General features: G+C 35.4%; 1 protein-coding gene across 8 annotated transcripts in view; it reads left to right on the top strand.

The window, feature by feature from the left end:
• Nucleotides 1-23,129, top strand: part of LOC126740501 (segment polarity protein dishevelled homolog DVL-3) — a 76,655-nt gene that overhangs the window by 5,934 nt on the left and 47,592 nt on the right. For 7 of the 8 annotated variants that reach the window (XM_050446548.1, XM_050446550.1, XM_050446554.1 and 4 more), the window contains exons 2-9: nucleotides 7,078-7,147; nucleotides 7,205-7,398; nucleotides 7,470-7,632; nucleotides 7,692-7,861; nucleotides 7,918-8,046; nucleotides 8,105-8,199; nucleotides 8,285-8,416; nucleotides 16,264-16,529. In XM_050446548.1, the coding sequence (XP_050302505.1) occupies nucleotides 7,078-7,147; nucleotides 7,205-7,398; nucleotides 7,470-7,632; nucleotides 7,692-7,861; nucleotides 7,918-8,046; nucleotides 8,105-8,199; nucleotides 8,285-8,416; nucleotides 16,264-16,529 (1,219 nt within the window). The remainder of the gene's footprint in view (nucleotides 1-7,077; nucleotides 7,148-7,204; nucleotides 7,399-7,469; nucleotides 7,633-7,691; nucleotides 7,862-7,917; nucleotides 8,047-8,104; nucleotides 8,200-8,284; nucleotides 8,417-16,263; nucleotides 16,530-23,129) is intronic. The other variant, XM_050446549.1, reaches the window with a different exon arrangement.

Genomic DNA, 23,129 nt, shown 5'->3' with positions numbered 1-23,129 from the left:
TTAGGTAGTATAGCTTTTATTTCTTTTTCAAGAATATATATATTTTTTGTAATGGGGTTGATCCCGTGTATAAATAAATAAATAAATAAATAAATAAATAAATAAATAAATAAATAAATAAATAAATCTACTGTAGGCGCTGAGACAGTGTTGGGTCTAACTGAAAATTCGCCCCTCGGCCCTGAGTGCGCCTGGGACGAAATTCCTTGACCGCTATACCGGCTGGCCAGAGGTTCGGGTCAAGTAGTCCCTTCAGTAGGAACTCTTTTACCCCTATCCTAAAGGATACAACATCCTCATTCTTATCCAATATGGCACATTTAACATCTGAGATGTTTAGTTGCTTCTCAAGGTATTTTAGAATCTGCTGCTCAGTAGTGTCCGGATTGCATCTGCCCAAATACAACCACTGACGTCTATCAGCTGCACATAGTGAAGAAGCTTCAGAAGAAGTCCCAACGATGACTGTTTGTCTGCCAGGGTTAGTTCGATGGATTGATTGTGGTGTCGACCTATTCTGTGATTTTGCTTCAGAAATGCTACTAGGCCTTGATCTGATTGGATCAACCCTTTTTGCGTAGGTATGGGCTACTGTTTCTGTTTCTATCGGCAAAGACACAGTATTGTCCGGAGACAAAGATGTTAGAGAAGTTATGTTAGTTATATTAGTTGGGTGGCAGGATGACTTTGATGGAATAAGATCCTTGAGCATGTTTAAATCCTCTTCCAGTGTTGTCAACCTGGCCTCTAGCGCTTCATTTTTTGCTTGTAGTAGTTTTAACAATTCAGAATCACTGTTTGAGGCGGAAACGCCCTTTCCTCCGATTCCTTTCTCGACCAATCTCATAAGTCCCTCCTGGAATGCAATATTAGCATCATGAAAACCACAAGAAATTTGGTTGGTGATTGTGTTTTGAAAGGATTTCATTTGAGCTTCCAGAAAAATAGCAGCATTTGTTGGGGAGCTGTTATCCGTGCTGGTTATCCGCAAGCTGGGTTTGCACACAGAACACACAAAACACATGACTCTAGTCTTCATTTGAGTGACCTGAGCCTCTGATGTAGTAAATTTTGAACATGATAAGCAATGCACGACACTACAGAAGTCGCAAACAATCTTATATTTTACCTCTCTATCTGTTAGACTTGCACCACACCTTCCGCAAGCCATGATATAGATCAAAATAGCAATTTAACAGGCTCCCAAAAACTCCAAATCCGAAAACACGGTGACTTGGAAATTATTATTAAAAATCAACAAATCCAATTCTTCAAACTCGTTGTATGTAATTAGTTTTGTCCATATTCAAAATTAACTTTTGAGTACACAACAAGTTTTTTACATGCTTCAATCCATCACACAAAGCCCCTTTAGCCTCTTGCCATGTTTTGCCATTAGAGATTAAGAAGAAGAGGGAAGTGGCTGTGTTGCTCGAAGGATAGTACAAATTAATCAAACTAGATATATTCAGAGCGATTTATTAATATACATACGCCGAAAGCCCTCTGCTACGCTCTTAAAAATAAATTGCTTTGAATATATCTAGTTTGATTAATTTGTATTAAAGATTAAAGCAGTATCATCAACAAATGACATTATTTGACCTGACAATGGTACTTTTAAAAGAGAATTTAGGTATCTTAAACAATATAGGTCCCAGTATTGTTCCTTGAGGAACTTCGATGGATACATATAATGGATTACTATAGGTATTATCTATTTTAAGGACCTGCTCTCTCTTTTCAAAATAAATTTCAAATAGCTCTAGTGGTATACCTCTAATACCATAATGATTTAAAATTTGAAGAATATTTGTATGCGGTATCATATCAAAGGCCTTCGCCAGATCAATGAAAAGTGCAATATTTTTTTTTACCAGTATTTCAATTTTTTGTTATTTAATCAATCAATTACATATTAATTTACAATTATTATGAGATGTAATATGCTTATAATATCCATACAGTGGACATAATCTGTCTCTGTGTATGCACATTCAGCTCATCAATATTAGTTCATAATGAACTTCAACCTTCAACTAATAATAGTAACATATATATACCTGATTAAATAATATTATCAAATTCAGAAATATTAAATTGACTAAATACTAATTAGTTATAATTTAATGGAAGTTAATGGCAGGCTTGATGGAATTTATTTTATTATTATTTTTTTTATTTTATTTATTTACTTTACGGGATCAACCCCATTACAACAGTAAATTAAATACAAAATCAATTGAACCTAACCATACTTAACAGTAAAATACTAACTATTAAGCAGTAATAAAGCCTACTTATAAATCTAAAATACCGAAAATAGTTTTATAACTTAAATCAATATAATAGAATTCTAAAAATACTAAAAACATACCCTACTAAAGTATAATATTCAGTATTGCACTAAAAAAAAAAAAATTAAATTAAATAATTTCTCTTATTTGACTCTTAAATCTAGATAAGGAAATGCCCAAAATTTCAACCTCCCTAGTATTGACAATTCTTAGAGTTCTTTCAATAGGAGCATGTAATGCATAATTGGTGCTATGAAATGGTAATGAAAAGACACGATACTGCCTTAAATTCCTAGATGGAATATTAAATTGTATTGTCATCAGAAGTTCTGGACAAATTATCCGACCATTCAATAATTTATACAAAAAAATTAAATCTGCATATATCCGTCTTTGTCTCAATGTCTTCATATCAAGCATTTCTAAAACAATATCATAAACATGATCATCCGGAATTCTTATTGGAATATAAGTTTATAGAGACAAAACCTAATAAATTTGTTCTGAACTCTTTCCAAGGACAAGCAATTATTCATGTAAAAGGGCGACCATATCACTGAGCCATATTCCAGCAATGAAACAACCAATGACATGTATAACCTCTTACAGGTCTCTATAGAAAATTCTTTACAGTTCCTTAGTACAAAACCCAGATTCTTAGAGGATTTGAGAACAATATTGTTTATGTGTGCATTAAAGTTTAAATGAACATCAAACGAGATACCAAGATCTTTAACTATGCTGCAATATTGAAGTGTACTTCCTTGAATGTTATATGAAGTGACAACCTTTTTAGTACGCTTGAGAAAACTTATATAATTGCATTTGCTTACATTAAAAAACAAATTGTTGTTAACACACCACTCATTCAATCTATCCAAATCACTTTGCAACAAAATCTGATCAAGTATTGATAAAATCTCTCTAAAAAACTTCAAATCATCAGCAAATAAAAGGAAGTCACTGTTCTCAAAACAGGCACCAATATCATTCACAAAAATATTAAAGAGCAAAGGTGAACAGTGCCCACCTTGTGGAACACCTGAAGTGACATTAATATAGCTTGATCTTGCATTACCTATTCGTGCCTGCTGGGTCCTCCCTGACAGGGAATTTACAAACCAATTCACCATAAGATTAGAAAATCCAAAAATATCCAATTTTTTTGCCAAAATACTATGGTCAACTCTGTCGAACGCCTTGGAGAAGTCGGTGTAGATTACATCCATCTGACATCCCCTCTCCAAGGCATTCAATTTATTAAACAATTATACAATTAATTTATTATACAATTAAAAAAAAAATTATGTCCATGATTTATCTTTAATCCATGAGTATAATTTTGTCTTTACAGTATAATATTTTTTGTTTTTAAATTGTTCCGGCAATATATTTAATAATTTGGGAGCTAGATATGTTAGACATTGAGTTACATTAAAATATTTCTGAAGTTAATTTGTATACTGCATGCGATGTATTCAGGCCCTCTGTCAATCCATACTGATTTTCTGAGAATATGTCTAGTGACTTCAGAAATGTTGTTAAGTGGTCAAATCAAATCAAAATCAAATAAAGCTTTATTCATCTAAAACACCAAGGTGTTGTTAACAAAGCTGTGGTAAAAAAAAAAACATATATATATATTTCTTTTTAAAAACAATCAACAACTGATCACAATCAATCATTAATTTAAAACATATTAGTGTAACATCAAAATAAATAAATAATAAATAGCACAACACAAATATACAAGTAAGAAATCAAAATCTAAAATATGTCCATTATTATTGCTTAAACAGTACTTACATTACAAACTCAATCAATAGACATCACATAGTGTATATTAATATATAGTTCAAAAATGCTCTGTGAAGTATTCCTCCAAGCTATAATATGCCTTATGAAGCAGGATTGTTTTTACCTGCTGTCGAAAACGTTTATATGTTGAATTTTCCGTAATGACTGGGGAAGATGATTAAATACTTTTTTTGCTCTTATAAAAAATTGAATTTTGTGTCAAACTAGAAGTAGGTATTGGTAAATTTATGTTAAAAGATGACCTGGTATTATTTAAGTTAACACAGTTATGAACAAATGGGGGAGAAAGTAAACTCAAAGTCCAAGTCTCATAAATCAAGCATCTATTTAGAGGTTCCGCGTTTCGCCGCATTAGGGCATCATCAGACCTAAGTAAAATTAACAAAATTAAATAATACGGAACAGAACGCTAATTAACAGAAAAGACATACCTATCTAAATACAAAAAACTGCACACTGACTCACACTAACATAAATAAAAATAAAATAAAATAAGTTTACACCCTCGCGTGTATCGTTATTGACTAAAATATGAATTTTAAAACGCCAAATATCACATCCAGTAAATTCTTTACATATTATTTTATAAAGAATGAAAACAAGTACAATTATGAAAGGAAAAAAATATATACAAAAAATTTTTCAAAAAACACAGGGATCGAACCAGAGACCATTGGATCTGAAGTCCGAAGCATATACCTTGTCGCCAAACCGGGGTAATGATGTAGGATGCGAGTAATTACGTTATATGAGACAAGATTAAAATTTTTTATTGGATATTATTGAAAATGAGTTTAGGTTCGAAATTAAAGATATCATTGACACAATTTAATATTGGGCTTCTCTTAGCTCTTGTAATCTCCAGCTTTTCGAGGAGATCTAGTTTTTTACCTTTTCGACACTCATGTAATATAGTTACATCATCCGACACCGAAAAGTTATGACCAGTCGATAAAAGATGATTTGCAAAGGCTGACTTTGTTTCTTTAATATTGGTGTCCTTACAATTGTTGAAAAGACTTATATGTTCTTTCACCCTAGTGGAAATTCTTCTACCAGACTTATTGCAGAGCTGCAAACCAGATTCATCCATGTTGTATATGTGCCCAGGTTTAGTCATGATATCGTTTTCCTGTAAAATGGAAACCAATAGTTCAAAGTACTCCGTTACACGTGGTCTTGACATTCCCACTGCCCGAGCAACAGACACGCCTTCAGATTTTCGTACCTATAATGTACTATTTCGCCTCAGAAACGAACTCCAACTCACTCTTTGGTCCAACGAGCCCTTTCTGGGCATTTGCGCTTGTATTCGGTACGCATTCTGCAAAAAGGCATACAATGTTTAAAACATACTCTTTAAAAATTTCAATGGGGCATCTATCCCAAATGCATGGGAGAGATGCCCCACCCCATAGTTTGCGACTAAGGTATATTCAGTAAACCTAAATAAGTTTAAATAGTCTCTTTGACATGCTATTATACAAATACCTTCTAAAATTTTGAAAACGCCTACAAAAAATAAATATTCACAAAATATTATACACTACAAAATAAATATTAACATACCTTAAAAAAATAAACGTAAACAATTTCGGCGATGTTATTACCGGCACTGACTTTCGACATCAACTACACGTGGTCATTGAAAACCCAATCGTTACACACTAAAACAACGCACCTCTAGCGGAATATATGCGAACCACGAGTCGTGGCCATCTTTCCCGATGGGGCGTCTCTCCCGGACTTACCCTACTCTTTCTAGCTATACTCTTATTTAGCTCACACTTGTTCTAATTGCAAAACAGCCAGATGCCAATTTAGTGCAAAGCTTCTCAATGTGTTTATCAAACTTTAGTTTATCATCAATAAACAACCCTAAAAATGTATTACAATTTGTGACATTAACATGCTGTGGACCCAAATGTACATCATCTAAACTACACTTGAAATTTAAGATATTTGTCTTTGAGACATTAAAAGACAAATGGTTAACATCACACCATGTTTTAACATTTGCCAAATCCTGGTTTATCACAATGCTGAGGGCATGTGAATCTGTGCTACTCCAAAGAAGTGTAGTGTCATCAGCAAATGATGTGCACCGTCCATGTTGTAGTACCAATGGTAGATAGGTCTTTAATACATTTTTCTAAAATTTTTGCAAAATTATTAATAAAGCTAATTGGGTGATAATTCTCAATCTTATTAGTTAAACCTTTTTTATGTATTGGAGCTATCACAGATTGTTTAAAGTAAGCTGGTATTTGGCCACTTGTGAAAATTAAGATTTATTCTCATGTAAATAATAAACATTTAAAATCCAATTTTCATGTTGACCTCCACTTTGTTATGTTTGTATATTGAATTGTAAAACACAATTCTTCATCTTATCTTACAGGATACTTAACTGCAAGGGACATTTTACATCATCTTAACTATAGAAATGTGACTAATTTTGATATTCTTCATGACTTTTATCACACAACAAAATTTGAAAACTGCTTTGCCTACAATGCAGTGGAATTTCTCTATGTAAATTATTTGCTGGTGGCTGGCCCTGGTCATTATTCTTTCAAAAATCAATACGCCAAGGTTTTATAACAGATGATAACTTAATTTTTTTTGCAAGTTTTAACTGACAGACCTTAGATGCTTCAGTATTCACATGGGCATTAAAATTCAATTTTTCATCAAAAAAGATATCAAGGCCTTTTACTACTTCAGTGTACCTAAGATTAACATTATCAATAGTATAGGAGGAAATTACCCTGAAACTAATGTTAATGCATTTACTCACATTCAAAGCCGAACCATTACCAACACACCATTCACACATCTATTCAGATCATCTTGCAAGAGAAAAAACTGACTTTGAATAGGAAAAGCATACACTTATGGAATAAAATAATATATCATATTATAGTTTTGTTTGCTAATAAATTGGTTTTTTTTATAATAGGGTTGTCAAGGAGGAAATAATAGAAGATTCTGCCCATCTACCATGTTTTAATGGCAGAGTTGTGAGCTGGGTATGTCTTCTAAGACTAAAATTTGAAGTTTTTATTTATTTGAATATTTTATTCTAGTTGGTATCTGCTGATGGTTCAAACCAATCAGATGGTGGTTCTCAATGCACTGATAGTGTGTCACACCAAGCAGAGCCAAGGTTACCTCCACAGGCTCCAGAATCTGTCTGCACTGACACCGAATCTATTATAAGCTCAAGACAGGGTAGAAGACATCACAAATATTCATCAAGAATCAATGGGCATCTTCCAAGGTACCTATTTTCTTGATTGCTTATATGAAATATAACTTCACTGATGAAAAAACATATTACTTTGTTTTTAGAGTTTATGAGACAGCTTCCATTGTAAGTTCTGACATTGAAACTACAAGTTTTCAATCTGAGACTACTGGCAGACATACTGCGCTTTCAGAATGTTCAAGTGTAAGCCGGCTGCATGTAGCCGGCAGGAAAAGGCCGCAGAGGCGGAGAAAACAGAGACTTCAAGTATTATTTCCACAAAAATTTACATTGTTTCCCTGATTTTATTTTATTTTACTTTTTAGGCAATATCCCGCACAAGTTCTTATTCCAGCATAACAGATTCCACAATGTCTTTAAACATAATAACTGTTACCTTAAATATGGACACTGTTAATTTTCTTGGCATATCAATAGTTGGGCAAAGTAACAAGGGTGGGGATGGTGGGATCTATGTTGGTTCTATAATGAAAGGGTAAAGACTTACAACAGTTTTTTTAGGTTTAGTTTATTTATTGTGTATGTATTTAGGGGCGCAGTGGCTCTAGATGGGAGAATAGAGCCAGGCGACATGATCTTGCAGGTTAATGATGTCAATTTCGAAAATATGTCAAATGATGAGGCTGTTAAAGTTTTAAGGGAAGTGGTTCAAAAGCCGGGGTATGGAACTGAGTTAGTGTCAATACGGTTTACTTATTTAAATTGATTAAATTTTTAGACCAATAAAATTGGTTGTTGCCAAATGCTGGGATCCTAATCCAAAAGGTTACTTTACCATTCCCAGAACAGAACCTGTAAGACCCATAGATCCTGGTAAGTAATATGTTTATTTTTCTTTCGCAAGTTTTGTAATATTTTGGATAATTTATAATTTTGATGCTTCAATGTTTTTTTTTAGGTGCATGGGTAGCTCATACAGCGGCTGTACGAGGGGATCCAGTAGCCAGACCTCCCAGTAGTTCAACTGTCTCAAGTACTTCCATCACTAGTACTATACCAGCCAATGAACGTGAGTGTCTTCTAGGTTCGGGTAGGTATTTGCACTGCGCTGCTTTGGTTTAGCACTCTTCATTTACGTTTTAGATAAGTTTATGAACTCGAGCATTGCTTCGCTATTTTTCGTTAATATTCTTATTTGAACCAGCTTTATGTAGAATCTCATATTTACAGCATATATAGCATTTACAGGTATTATAGTACAGATAACATAAATCACAAAAAATAATTTATAATTAAAGCACAAAAATTCATACATCGCAATTAATCTATAAAATATTTTTTTACAGCAATCACAAAATATGCTTTAAATCTTTCTTAATTTTATCACTTCAACTTTAGAATTTAATTTAACATTAATTAAAATAATTATTTGTTTATAAGGATTAGCCTTACGAAATTAATTAAGAATCAAGGCTTAATAATGCCATAATTAGTCTTATTTCTTTCTAAAGGGGATTCTCTAAAGACTTACATTCTAATTCACTTACATTCCTCTATCCTGATAACCAGACCTAAACTCCATGACTCTTAAAAATATTTTAAAAGGAAACACTTTTTGCATGACTAAAAACATTTGATTCATTCTCTGAAACATGCATGCACGCATTAGAGGAACTGCGAATTGACAGAGGAATGTCATTAAACAGTTTTATCGAATTAAAAAACGATCTTTGGAATAGATTTATTCTGTGTTTAGGTATTCAATAGACACATAGAACATCTGATCCCTTAATCATCTCAGAATACAAAAATAATGGCTCCTGTTCAGTGACAATTTTAGAAGTTTTAGTTCTTATGCTTACTTGAAATTTCTCTGCTAACCTCAACCAGACACTCTCGGTATACCCCTGACAATGGGGTATATTCAAACTTCTATGCCTGAAAGCAAAATGCAAACAAAGAAATTCTATTTTTTTTTGTAAGGTTTGTTTATCTTTATAATTGCCGGTCAATATACACTCCTGGACAAAATTATCGCACCACTTGATTTTCAAAGATTTTTTTTTAAGAAAGATAAAAAAAAATAATTAAACATTCTTAACTATGCATTATTTATTACCAAAAAAAATTATATTCTATTTAACAAAACGAGATTTAAGTAACTAAATTCAATACAAGGAAAAAACATCGATTTTCACTAACTTCAATTTTGATACAAAAATAAAAAAATAGACCCAAGAAAAACAATAATGAATTCTCAATATCGCCGTGTATTGCCACCTCTAGCTGCAATGACCGCTTGAAGTCTTCGCGGCATTCCTCATATCAAATTTTGAAAACTTTCCTGCGGGAATGTTTTCCCACTCCTCACGAGCAGCATGTTCCAATTCAGCTAATGTTCGGGGAGGAGGATTTCTTTGCCAAATGCGCCGTTTTAACATGTCCCAGGCATGTTCTATAGGATTCAAGTCGGGGCTACGGGGCGGCCAGTCTAAAGTGGTAATTCCCACATCACCGTGAGGGCGACCATTATCATGCATAAGTAAGAAATCCGCTCCTATGAATGGCGCAAATGGAACTACATGTTCTTCAAGGACCTCCAACACATACCTACGTGCATTAAGAGCTGGTCTAGGTATGGGCACTAACTCCGTACAGGCATCGTAGAACGGCCGTCTGGTGATCGCAATGCAATTCTCGTCTCGTCTGTAAACAAAACGCGCCTCCAGTCATTTATATTCCATACCGAGTATTGTCTTGCAAATCTTAAACGACTAACACGGTGTTGTCTGGTGAGGAGTGGTCCAGTTGCGGGTCATCTGTTATTTAGATTCGCTTCATGGAGGCGTCTTCTAACTGTACGATCTGAAATATTGACATGGCGTACTTCCCTAATCAAATCATTTAAGCTACGGCTGGTTGATGTTCTGTTTTTTTTTTTAATGGTAAACACAAGCACAAAAGGAAAGTCCTATGTCACTCTTGGAGTGGTGCTTGCGCGAAGATATTTGTGGGCATTTATCTTGAATCGCTGCAGGTTGTATGCGTCGGGAAATATGTGAGGTGGAAGCCCGTTCCACAAAGAAGATGTTCTCCAGATGAATGAGTCCCGATACAGCGACGTTCTTGGGGTAGGCAGGTGGATGTTGATGAGCCGCAACTGCTAGACGCGTCCTTCTTGCCGGAACAGCCCTGGGTGGAATCAGGCCTGCCAGCTCAGAGGAGCACTTACCGTGATAATAACGGTAGAATAAACAGAGATCGGCCACCTTTCTTCTGTGTTCCAGACTATCCAGACTCTTTGTCAGTTCTGGTTTGTCGATAAGACGAATAGCTCTCTTCTGTATAGAATCTAGCAGCTTTAAACTATGCTTGGGTGCAGAGCTCCAGACATGAGAGCAATACTCGAGGGAAGGGCGTATTTGAGCCTTATAAAGAGTCAGTAGCTGTTCTGGTGTAAACAGTTTTTTCGTTTTGAAAAGCACTCCGAGTTTTTTGAAAGCTGCCCTGGCGATCTCGGCAACGTGGTCATGCCAGGACACACTGTTGGTGACTTCGACTCCTAGAAGATGTAAAGATGATTTCATTGGCAATGTTTTCCCTGCCATAACCAGCTCCGGGCCATCAACGTTAGTCTTCATCGTAAATACTGCAGCCTGCGTTTTTTGAGTTAAAATTGACCAGATTGTTACCGCCCCACTCCAAGATTGCTCTAATATCGTTGTTGGTTGAAGCTACTTATTGCTGCCTAAGATTCTGAGAAGTTGCGGCTGTCGTTGGTTTGGTGGACTTAAATGTGGAAATAACTGTGCTATCGTCCGCAAAGCTGTAGATTGGATTGACAGTGGTTCCTAGCAAATCGTTAATATATACCAAGAAAAGGGTGGGGGATAGAATGCATCCTTAAGGGACTCCAGCGTTAATGTTAAATGACGAGAGATGAAAAGAGAGGTGTCCATCGACGGCTACTTGGATTGTTCGTTGTTCAAGAAAACTTTTAATCCAATTCAATAATGAGCTTTATATGCCGATTGAGGAGAGCTTGGTTAGTAGTCCCTCATGCCACACTGTCAAATGCCTTGGAAATGTCAAGAGCGACTGAGCGGGACTCGCCGTGCTTCTCCATGGCCTCCGTCCACAAGTGTGTGACGTAAGCCAGAACATTGCCGGTGGATCTAAGCTTTCGGAAGCCGTATTGGTGATCGCTGATTAGTCCAGATGATTCCAGATATCTTAACAGTTGTTGGTTGACTGCTTTCTCCATAATCTTCGATATTACTGGAACTAGTGCAATCGGGCGGTAATTGGACGGCAACGTCTTCTTACCCTTTTTGGGTACAGCTTGAGCAGTTTTCCAGCTTGTTGGAAATGAGCCCTGTTTGTACGATGCCGTGAACAGTCTACATAAGGGAGGAGTCAATTCGTCTGCACAACGTTTTAGTACTAGGGCTGGAATTCCATCGGGTCCAGAAGCTTTGTTTGCGTCTACGCTTTTAAGAATTTTATTTATAATTCGTTGGGGAAACGAAATTTCTCCCATTGATGAATTCACCCTTGGCAAATATGGCGGTGTTTTGCCTTGCGAGTGCAGAGTAGAATTGGACGCGAAGAGTTTACCCAGTAAGTTTGCTTTTTCCCTTGGTGTTACCACGATAGAACCATCATCTACTGTTAGGGGTGGCAAGGCCGACTTAGCAAATCCTTGACTAACGGCTTTCGATACCGACCAGAAAGATCTTGTTCCATTTGGGCCGTTTAGCAATTTGTTTTTGATCCTGTTGTTGTGACTCTCTTTGCATTCATCAATAATTCGCTTGCAGCTATTTCTGGAGGTTAAAAAGTTCCTCCAATTTTCGGTGGAAGGATGTTGACGCCATTTGCGATATGCTGCGTTTTTTGTGTTTACTGCCTTTTTGCAATTCAGGTTGAACCATTGCTTGTTGTTTGATCCGCATTTAGTAGAAAAAGGGATATAAGCTTCCATTCCTGCCAAGATCGTCTCTGTAATTTGTTTGCACATTCTGAGATGTTATTGGTTCTAAAGCAGACTTCTTTCCAAGGGAATGAGCGATAAAATTCCCGAAGATGGTTCCACTCTGCTGATTTATAGTGCCATACCTTCCGCGGCATCGGAGAATCCTGCGTTTTAACATCCAACTGGCAAGAGACTGTTATCAATTTGTGGTCCGATGTTCCTAGGGGGGCCTGTACTGATACAGTGTACGAGTCAGGGTCTGAAGCCAAGACCAGATCTAGGAGACTCGCGAACTCGCCGTCTCGATCGGGGATTCTGGTAGGTTCCTCCACAAGCTGCGTAAGCCCGCCTATGGTGGCAAATAGCTCAGCTTCTCGTCCTTCATCGTCGTTCTTGTTGCAGAAGCGCAGCCAGTTGATATTGTGAACGTTAAAATCACCCATGACGATGATTTCTGCGGTTGGGTAGTCAATTTGGAGTTGGTTAATGCAATCAACCAGGTTCAAAAAGAGCGGCCTATATTGGATGTCGCTTGGTGGTCTGTAGATCCAGCAGATAAATTTCGTGGCTCCACTGGCTATTATTTTGAACCACATAACGTCAAAGTCCGCAGGTTCAAGCGTTTCCTCCCGCTGGCAACTCAAATCGCTCTTGACAAATACTGCCAATCCAAAGTTTAGTCGAAATCGGGTGTGTAGATCGTATCCAGGATAAACGAGGTGAACATTTGTTGTTGAAGGTTTCACCTTTGTTTCTGCCAATGCCAGAAAGTGAGGCTTATTTGATTGCAGGTGTTGGTGTACTGCATTAATATTGGTGTTTAGGCCTCTGATGTTGCAGAAATTGATTGTTAGGCTTTTAAATCCGCCTGATGAACCCCCCCGACCAGCCTCCGCCCGGAGATCCGAATGGGAGGCTAGTTTACCTCCGGAACGTTTTGGTCGTGAGGGCGCCATCATGCATTAATTTTATTACTCCATTTCTCCTTTGGAAACCGGACACATCGACATGAACTCTTAGAACATTGAGGCGCAAGAAATTGTCATCTCTTTGAGAAGTAACTCTATGTCGTCCTTGTCCTGGTCTTCTTGTGTGGGTTCCAGTCTCCCGAAACCGCTGCACAGCTCGTATAACTGTTGTGTGATGCACGCCTAAAATGCCAGCCACATAACGGTACCTTCGACCTTCTCCAACTAAAGTTACTGCTTGGACCGCTTCATTTTCAATTAGATGACGTGCCGCTCTCTCCATACTCAATAAAAAGGACGGTTTATGTTTCACAACAGTTGTTTTAAATTATCACCTTAAAACGTACGAAGTACTACTGAAACTGTTCGCTTTAGGTACATATGTAACGAAAAATGCAAAATAAGGAATTTAAATGTTCAGATAAATTTGACCTTGCATACCAAAATAGAGCATAAACATAGTTCTTGTCCAGTTCTGCTTTTTGTATGAGAAAAGATATATATATATATATATATAACTATTTTAACTGTTTAGAACTGTTTAGATATATAACTGTTTTAACTGATCCAGGAGTTTATAACATCACAATATGAAATAGTGGAGAGAATAAGTCTATCACACTTAGTTTTATGATAGTACTAAAGAAAATCTTTGCTTGAATATAGATTTTTCAGTTTGCAGTAGGAAATTTGGACCAACTTATTTATATGGGAAGCAAATCTTAGGTCGGAGTCAATTATGAGACTTTTTTTTTCAGCAAATTCACTAAATGTAAGCTTTACATTATTTAAGAAAATTTGGGAATTGGCGCTTTACAAGATATAATTCCCTATTAGGCTAAATATCACTTCAGTTTTTATCTCATTTAAAACTAACTTATGTACAACATATATACACGTTCGGCGGTTGGAAAATTTCGAATATGATTTTTGCGTAATGTGTAAGAAGGAGACGGAGTAGAGCGAGAACAAACTTGGCTCCACCCTGGGCGGCTATCGCGTCGTCGTTGCGCTTATCAGTCCGGTTAAAGTTCGGTTGCAATTCCTCGCATACTTATGTACGTGTTAGCCGATCATGTTTACAATTTATTTCAACCTTTGGTACGAAGACGGATACAATAATAAAATAAAAATGGTTTTCGTGGTTGATCAAAAGATTAATATCATTAAATTGTATTGTCATGCGGATAGTGCAGAAGAAGTTGTCGGCCGTTTTATATTTGCATATCCTGATCAGCAAGTCCCTACTGCTAAAACAATTTATAATATCTGGCATAAGTTTGAGCAGTCGGGATGTGTAAATCGGTGTGCAAAATGTTCTAGTGGCGATCAGGAACCTCGTCGAACACCTGACGCTAGCATTGAAAAGGAGGTTAAGGTGTGTGCTTTTGTGGAAGTAAGTGATCCTTGTTCTAGCTCCCAAATTTCTGAAGAACTTGATATTCCAAGTCGTACAGTGCGTGATATTTTGAAAAGAAATAATTACAAAGCCTATAAAATTAAAAACACTCAAGAAATTTTTCCAGAAGATCAAATAAAATGCTTGGAGTTTTGTGAAAACTAAAGAGAAAAAATTGATCAAAATGACGACTTCACAAGTAATATTTTATTTACAGACGAGTCATCTTTTTCTCTTGTAGGTCGACATAATTCTTCAGTCGTGAGATATTGGTCTCGGGAAAATCTACATTTGAGTGTACCATTACGAACTCAATACCCGCAAAAGGTAAATGTTTGGGCTGGTATTTTAGCCAATCACATTGTAGGGTCTTTTTTTATTGATGGTACCTTAAACTCTAAGAGATATTTACTTTTATCGCAACAAAATATTATACCCGCTGTACGAAACTTGGATGTTATCTTTAAGGAAATTTGGTTTCAACAAGACGGATGTCCCGCTCACAACGCTAGACAAGTGCAGGACTATTTAACAAACACTTTTCCTTAACGGCTTATTTCCACAAGACGTACCATACCATGGCCTCCGCGATCTCCTGATCTGACGCCTTGCGACTACTTCTTATGGGGCTATTTGACGGAAATTCTTTACCAACACCGACATGAAAGAGCCGTTAATTTGGACGAATTGCGACTTAGAATTATTAATATTTCTAAGTCCATTACACCTGAAATGTTAGCCAATGTACGTAGAGAATTTTACGACAGGTTGGGATACTGTGAAGCCCAACAAGGAGGTGTATTTGAACAGCTTATTAAATAATCCATTTAATTAGAATTATTATTTTGTTTTAAGAGTTATTTTTCATTTTATTTTAGAATATTGTATTTAGTTTTCACCAAAGGTTTTTAAGATTTGAGCATATTAAATTTGTTTTTTTGACTTGCGATTATGAGCACGTTAAAAAACAACATAAATTTTTATCTTTCGTGTGCGCGTAAAATTCCAATACTTGATTCGAAGCTAACCTACCCATCTCCAAGCGCTTGCTAAATAAACTTTTGTGGGTTATCTTGGTTGCTATAGGAAAGTGTTTGCATTGAAAAATGCAGCAAGAGGTGCAAAAAGAATGCAGCCAGAGGTAGGCATTATTCTAAATAAAATTAAGATTGTAAAATGTAAGTTAAAAATAAAATTGTTAATTTACCCACCTAATTTAAATACCGAATTTTTATTCTTTTTAAAACTCAAAGCGAGTATCAAAATAGTTTGGTAGTTTAAAATTTTAAATGCGTAATCTTACTATAAACTACAATAATAACTGCAGTAAAATATTATTTCGAATCAACGCAAAATATGTGCCCCAGTGCGGAATTTTTGCCATCGCGATGCGGTCGTCGCCTCGCATGATTTCGGCTTCTGTTGTGAGGTATCGATGGAAGCGGGGATAAGTGTCCAGGCTAGAACTATTGATCGGCTACGGTCTAATACATTAAAACTCAATCCGTAAGATTCAACTCGCCAAACGTGTATAAGAGCAATTTCATTAAAATTTCGATCCGTTTTAAATTTCAAATAACCATTTATCATTACAGACCTGGTAGAACCCCTTACAGTCAACTCACCAATGTCTGAAATAGTACAAGCGATGCAGAGGCCGGACAGCGGGCTCGAGATTCGCGATCGAATGTGGCTGAAAATCACTATACCGAACGCTTTTATTGGTACAGACCTCATTGATTGGCTGTTGACGCATGTAGAAGGATTTCAGGAGAGAAGAGATGCGAAAAAATACGCTTCAAATCTCCTTAAAGCTGGATTTATTCGACATACAGTGAATAAGATTACTTTTTCCGAACAGGTAAGGATAACATTGATTTAAATAGTTTTATCATTTATTTCGTGATTTGATGATAATTATTTGATTTATATGAAGATGTTAAGGATGATACGATTGGTTCATGCTTTCAAAATGTTCACCTAAGATTCTGAAAATCTGTTGTCTTATTGACCCGAGGAATAATAACTAATGAATTGTTATTAGAGTCATACAAAGAGTAGCAATAATGTATTTATTAATAAAGGGTGATTCAAATTGAGCTTCCACATTAAAAATATTAAAAAAAAAAGAAGACATTGAAAATTATAGAAAAATATTTATTTTCCCCTTGAAGGTAGTTAATGACAATTATGTATGAAAGATGACATCATGTAAATGACCGCCGCGGCTCATGTGGCATGACGTAATCCGTTTGGAGAAATTTTCGACTACTCTGTGGCACAAATCAGGACCTATGTTGGTAATTTCCCGTCTAATCTCTTGTTTCAGCTCCGCAATGGTGTTCGGGTTATTCTTGTAGACTTTGCTCTTAAGATACCCCCATAGAAAATAATCTAAGGGAGTTAAATCACAGGATCGCGGCGGCCAATTGATATCACCGTTACGTGAAATAACGCGACCTGGAAACTTGCCGCGCAGTACTTGGATCGTTTCTCCTGATGTGTGACAAGTGGCACCGTCCTGTTGAAACCAGAGATCTTCGATGTCCATATCTTCCAACTGTTCCCAGAAAAATTCTGTTATGATGTTCCGATAGCGAACGCCATTAACCGTAACAGCGTTCTCCGCATGATCCTCGAAGAAAAATGGACCAATTACGCCTCCGGACCAAAAGGCACACCAAACAGTCACCTTTTGAGGATGCATTTTCACTTCAACAATCTGTCTTGGATTTTCTAATCCCCAAATACGGCAATTGTGAGTATTTACGAAGCCCCCAAGGTGAAAATGTGCCTCATCGCTAAAGATTATTTTCATTGGAAAATTTGCCCCTTGTTCTCTTATCCATTCGGCAAATACACGGCGCTGTTGATGGTCCCTAGGCTTCAATTCCTGCGTTATTTGGACTCTGTATGGGTGTAACTGCAAATCTTTTGTTAAAATCCGCTGTGTAGTGGAATATGTAAGGTCCAGTTGCTGCGATCGATGACGAATCGATGTTCTTGGATTTTCGTTCACACTTTCGGCAACAATAGCAATATTGTGTTCCGACCGACCTCTACGAGCATGCCTAGGAGTTTTGATGTTAGCGACGGATCCAGTTTGCTCGAATTTTTGTACCAAATTCCAAATTGTCTTCTCACAAGGCCGATTTTGTGCGCCAAAAAATTCACGTAAAGCACGAAATGTATTTTTCCTTGATCGGCCGTTTTCATAATAGGCTTGGATAATTTTAACACGTTGTTCGGTCGTATATTGCTCCATGACTGTTTTGTTTATATTTTGACGTTAGAAATGTCACGTTGCCGTTGACAAATTCAGTAGCGTTTCAAAAAAAAAAAATTGTAATGTGGAAACTCAATTTGAATCACCCTTTATTATAACAGCAATTATTATAGCTGGCCGATTTTTTGTGTTTTTTCTCAATTTTGTAAATTTTTAAGTTACTGAATGTGTCTGAAAACCAAAACCTTGTACAATGATAAATTATTTTAGTTTTAGTACCTGTGGGTTCTCATCATTCCAGTAATGACAGTTTTGCTTTTAAATAAATAGTATACTCATCACTGAAGCAAATATTTTTAACTAGTCAAGTTTCTGTCGTAATTCTATTAGTCATTATTTCACAAAACTGGATTCTTCCATCCGGGTCGTCAAGATGGCCATTTCCAGTTTTTAAATTCTCACTTTTTTCAATACAGGGTTATCCAAATTAAGTGTCCACCATTGGTAACTTTGTTATTAGTGAAAATACTACGTTGTTTAAATTAGCAAACTAGTAGCACTTTTAACGCTGATAAAAATGAAAAGAAAAAAAAAACAATTGAGAATTGTATCTTTGAGTTTTTCAGTACATATTTTTAAACGGAAACGCCTGTATATATTTTTTTTTGTTAAAACATCAAATTTTAAACAAAAAAGTTCATAATGACTTTTCGGATAGAGTAAAAATTAAAGTCAAAATAACGATAAATATTTTTAATTAACTTTTAAAATTTATTTTTGAATATGAAAACAACATGTGCTTCGCGATTTGATAACATTAAGATAAACGACGACAAATGGCTAAACAGGATATCCTCGCAACTAGAAGGCTTTGGAAAACAATGATTAACTCAAATAATGTGAAACATTAGTGTGCTTATCAAATACTCATTTATAAGCTTTATTGTGTCAGTTAGCAATTTTAAGAAAAATGATTTTCTTTTATGAAGAAAAGTGCGATATGTTAAAATTTAGTGTGCAAAAAAAACCTCTTTGAGAGCAATAGAATACGACACTGAATTATATCCCGCATGCATTCAACCGTATGAACGATATTTTCCCAGGCTCTATGGAAAATTTAGAGGCAACGAAAATGTTTTTGCTAAAACAAGGGCAAAAAAAGAATTCATAATAAGCGAGGCCACGGAACTTGCAGTTATTGGATTTTAATATATTTCGAAGCTTATCGTGAGAATTCAATACCAGCTATTCTCAAGGACTGTAATTTTAGTTATGATACTGTTTAAGGGATTTTAAAAAAGTACAAATTTATTCCGTATAAGTATCAACCAGTTAAAACGCTTTTGGCTTAACTTCTGTCGCCAAAATGTAAATAACTTTCATTACATTTTATGGACAGATGAATCAAATTTTGAAATGTTTAATAGACAACACCACCATTATTGGTCAAGAGAAAATTTTTTGTTAGTACATACAAGAGGTCCACAAGTCCTTTTTAGTGTCAACGTTTGGTGCGGTATAATTGGTTCAATAATTGTTGATATGTTGAATTTATGACGGAAATTATTAGACGAATTAGATCTTATAAGTAGAGGTTGGTACCCCTGTATGTGCACTGAAATATTACTTATATACTATTTCCTAAAAATGTAAATGTATCATATTATTCATCATTCATTTTCCTATTTATTTACAAGTGTGGAATTAAATCCTATTTTTCTACCCTATGACATAAGTTTAGAAAAAGTTTCATAATTATTTACAATAAAGTCCTTACACCTCTCATTAAAAATCTTAATCCTACTTATAGTTTTAATTTTATTTCGTATTAAGTTGTAAAATTTTGGCGGTAAATAATTTGCAAGTTTTAAATTTATAGTTTTTTTTATTTGGTGGTATAATTAAGTGTCTATTAACATTTGCCCTTGTTTGATGATGATGGTTTTCGAATTTTTTTAGTATTTCTTTTTTATTTATATAAGTATAGTCTTTTTAATCTCACTTGAATGACGATAAAAACGATGAAAGCGTGCCGACGAAAAGACCGATAGACCGAGGCCAGTTTTAAACCTACTGCTTTTCCCAGAATTATCTTAAGATGGCGGTACACTGGCAGCATACTATGCCACGGCGGATTTGCAAAGACACCGCCCGATGCAGGTCTGCGTCGGCATCGGTCCTCAATAGCAGATAAATGCCCATGCCGCAGCAAAAAAATTGCATTTATTTTAATTGGATTATTTTAAAACATTGGCGTAGTATTAAGTTATATCGTAAATTAAATAAACTTAATAATATAATATATTTAGATGAAACATGGTTTTACCCATGACGTAATTAAATACCGTTGGGTTGATAATTCCACGTATTGTGTTTTGAATACACCATGCTCAATAGGTAAATGAGTCATTATACTTCATGCGGAAAGTACAGAAGGATTTGTTAAAAATGCGTTACTTCTCTCTGCTTAAAATATTTTTCAATCTTCAGCTGATTCCCTTAAAGATATGACTGCGGCATTATTTGAAAAATGGTTTTCAAATCAGCAACATTTATCAAAATTCAGTAATTGTTATGGATAATGCATCTAACCATTCAAGAATGCTAAATAAAATACCAAATACTAGTTTCAAAAAACAATAAGCATATAACTTTTATGAAAATTAAGGACATTCCTGTTGACGACAAATTCCTATTCAAAAAGGGATTAAGGTCTTTCATTAAGATACAAAAAAAAACTAGATTCATGTAACTGGAGAACCGCAGCATATTTTTGCACTGATCTGTGTGTATATTGGACAACTGCATCGCTAACACGGTCAATATTTTGATTAGTGCGCACATTTCGTACGATTCCAGACGGATGAATAATTTCAATCCCTTTCTTTAAATTTATTTATCCAAGAATTGATGAGATGAGTTGGTACTAGGTGCTTTACTGACATTGTGAAGAGCATAACGAGCACCCAACCGACGTAAAACTGCGATGTAGGAATGATTTAATTTATAAAAGCTATGGACATAAAACGCACGTTGTTGGGTATCAAATCGATTCATTATTGCATCTGTCAATTCCGACAATAAACTTCGCACGCCTCTGAGGGCGGCAGAGTTCAATATATTTTTTTTGCGGTCGCTTAATATTTGGCTTCTTCAAGTAAGAATAAAAGGACCATACAAATATAATGTATGTATAAACCGTCTAAGTTACAGATGTCGCTGTTATACAATGAATTAATTGGATATCGCCGATCTTTCCTAAAAATTATCTTTAATATGGAGTTTTGTATTAGCCATAATGGTTGTTAATTTTTTTGGTATGTACCCCCTCCCCCTCTCCCCCATACTACAAGGCCGTACCGCAGCAATGATTCAACCAGAGATTTGTATAATAATTTGATCAGTCTAATGCAGAGAAATTCTCTAAGAACATAAAACTTATGAATTAAGATGCGCACTTTTTTTCTGTCTATTTTAAATGCTGATCAATAACTATTCCTAAATATTTAGTTTTCTTTACCTCTGGGGCCGTATTTTTGAAACCATGCGAGAATCTTCGAATGCGAACAAAGTCGAGCGGCAAAATTCGCACACGAATTAAAAGTCAAAATTTTTTGTCGAGTGAGCAAAAGAAAGAACTAATTTCATTTATGGCAGAGCACCCGGAAATAAAGTCGGGCAAATTCACCCAAGATTTTTCAGCTAAAATTGCACAAGCCTTGTGGATAAAAGTAGCAGACAGATTACAGTCTCCCTGAAGCACATAAAGAGCAAATTAATTCCATCGTAATAGGCTTGCTTAATCTATATAATTTAATAAATTGAGCATCTGAATACATTTCAAATGGGTCAAGAAATGAAGAGTACATCCTATTCCTTCTATCTGCCAGAGTTTCAATCCCTTCCAGTGCATCGACGACGTTTCTTTGCACAAGATTGTTTAATCTTACCATTTGATTATAGTTGTTTTTTTTCAATAAACAATAAAAAAACACTACGAAAATACTTAACGAACTCACACAAATTTAAAAAAATACAAAGCTAGTTTAAAAGCAAAATAAGACAATTGGCAGAATCAAATTGAAAATCGCTTACGAACTTTGAAATTCGAATGGTATATACCCATTCGAGACACCGCATGCGAATAATTTTCCGTGCGGAATCCTCTAATTTCGTATACGAATCAAATTCGAATCGTTTTAAAAATAGGGCCCCTGATATAAAGTGGTTTTCTTCACTTGTCTGAATTTCAGTCAAATTTGGTCTACTTGTGCTCGTTAGCAAAAATGCAATATAATTTGTTTTGGTTAAATTTAGGGATAATTTAAAGGAGTCTAACCATTGTTTGACAACACCAAAACCGCGCAACACTCTTTGTTTTCTTCCCATGTCTTACCAGTAAAAACAAGTACCATATCGTCAGCATATGATATAATTTTACCATTTATGTTTAAATTTAGTAAGCCATTAATATATACTACAGAGGTTTATCATTTTTTAAGTACTACTTCTAATGATCAGTGGATAGGAACATGTGGCCACATTCAGTGGCCTCCCAGATCGCCAGGTCTATCGCCACTTGATTACTTTTTGTGGGGTTACTTAAAGAACCAAATTTACAAGCGAAGCTACATAAAGTTTCTGACGATCATAATCTGGGAATGTTCGAAATGTTGATGATAAAGAAAATAGTACCAAAAACAGTTTTTTTGCTCTAGAGCCCAAACAACTAATTTGCGGACATATGTTTATTGGACAAAAAATATTTGTTTTAATGTCCCCTACCACCTTCTGAAGTTTGTCGTTTTTTGAGACAACTGGTATATATGTAGGTAGTTTCACACAAGTAAAATATTCCATTTACTGACAAATAGTCCTTTACCTGCTGTGCTGTAGGTATTGTTGCCAAGTTATTGTTTGCCTTGTCAAAAATAATCTTTTTTGTTTGATTGTCAGACACAAATCTAAAATATATTAAAAAAGTTGGAAATTTAACTGTCTTAATTTTTCAGGTTTTAGGTTTAAATAAAAATCATACACCAGCTTTAATTGTAGTATAATAAAATAAATGAAAAACACTCCAAACTACTCATTATACATCTCGAAAGTTATAGTCGCCGCCAGACATAATTTATTTTAGACACCTGTCAAAGCTCCCGCTTTTTCCTTATCACAACTATGTTGCCATCTGCTATTTACATTATTTGTCACATTCTTTAATAGGTGAACAAAATA

This window comes from Anthonomus grandis, chromosome 9, assembly GCF_022605725.1.
Source record: "Anthonomus grandis grandis chromosome 9, icAntGran1.3, whole genome shotgun sequence".
Lineage (NCBI taxonomy): Eukaryota > Metazoa > Arthropoda > Insecta > Coleoptera > Curculionidae > Anthonomus > Anthonomus grandis.
The sequence above is the reverse complement of the archived record's forward strand: the minus strand, read 5'-3'. Positions and strand labels throughout refer to the sequence as shown.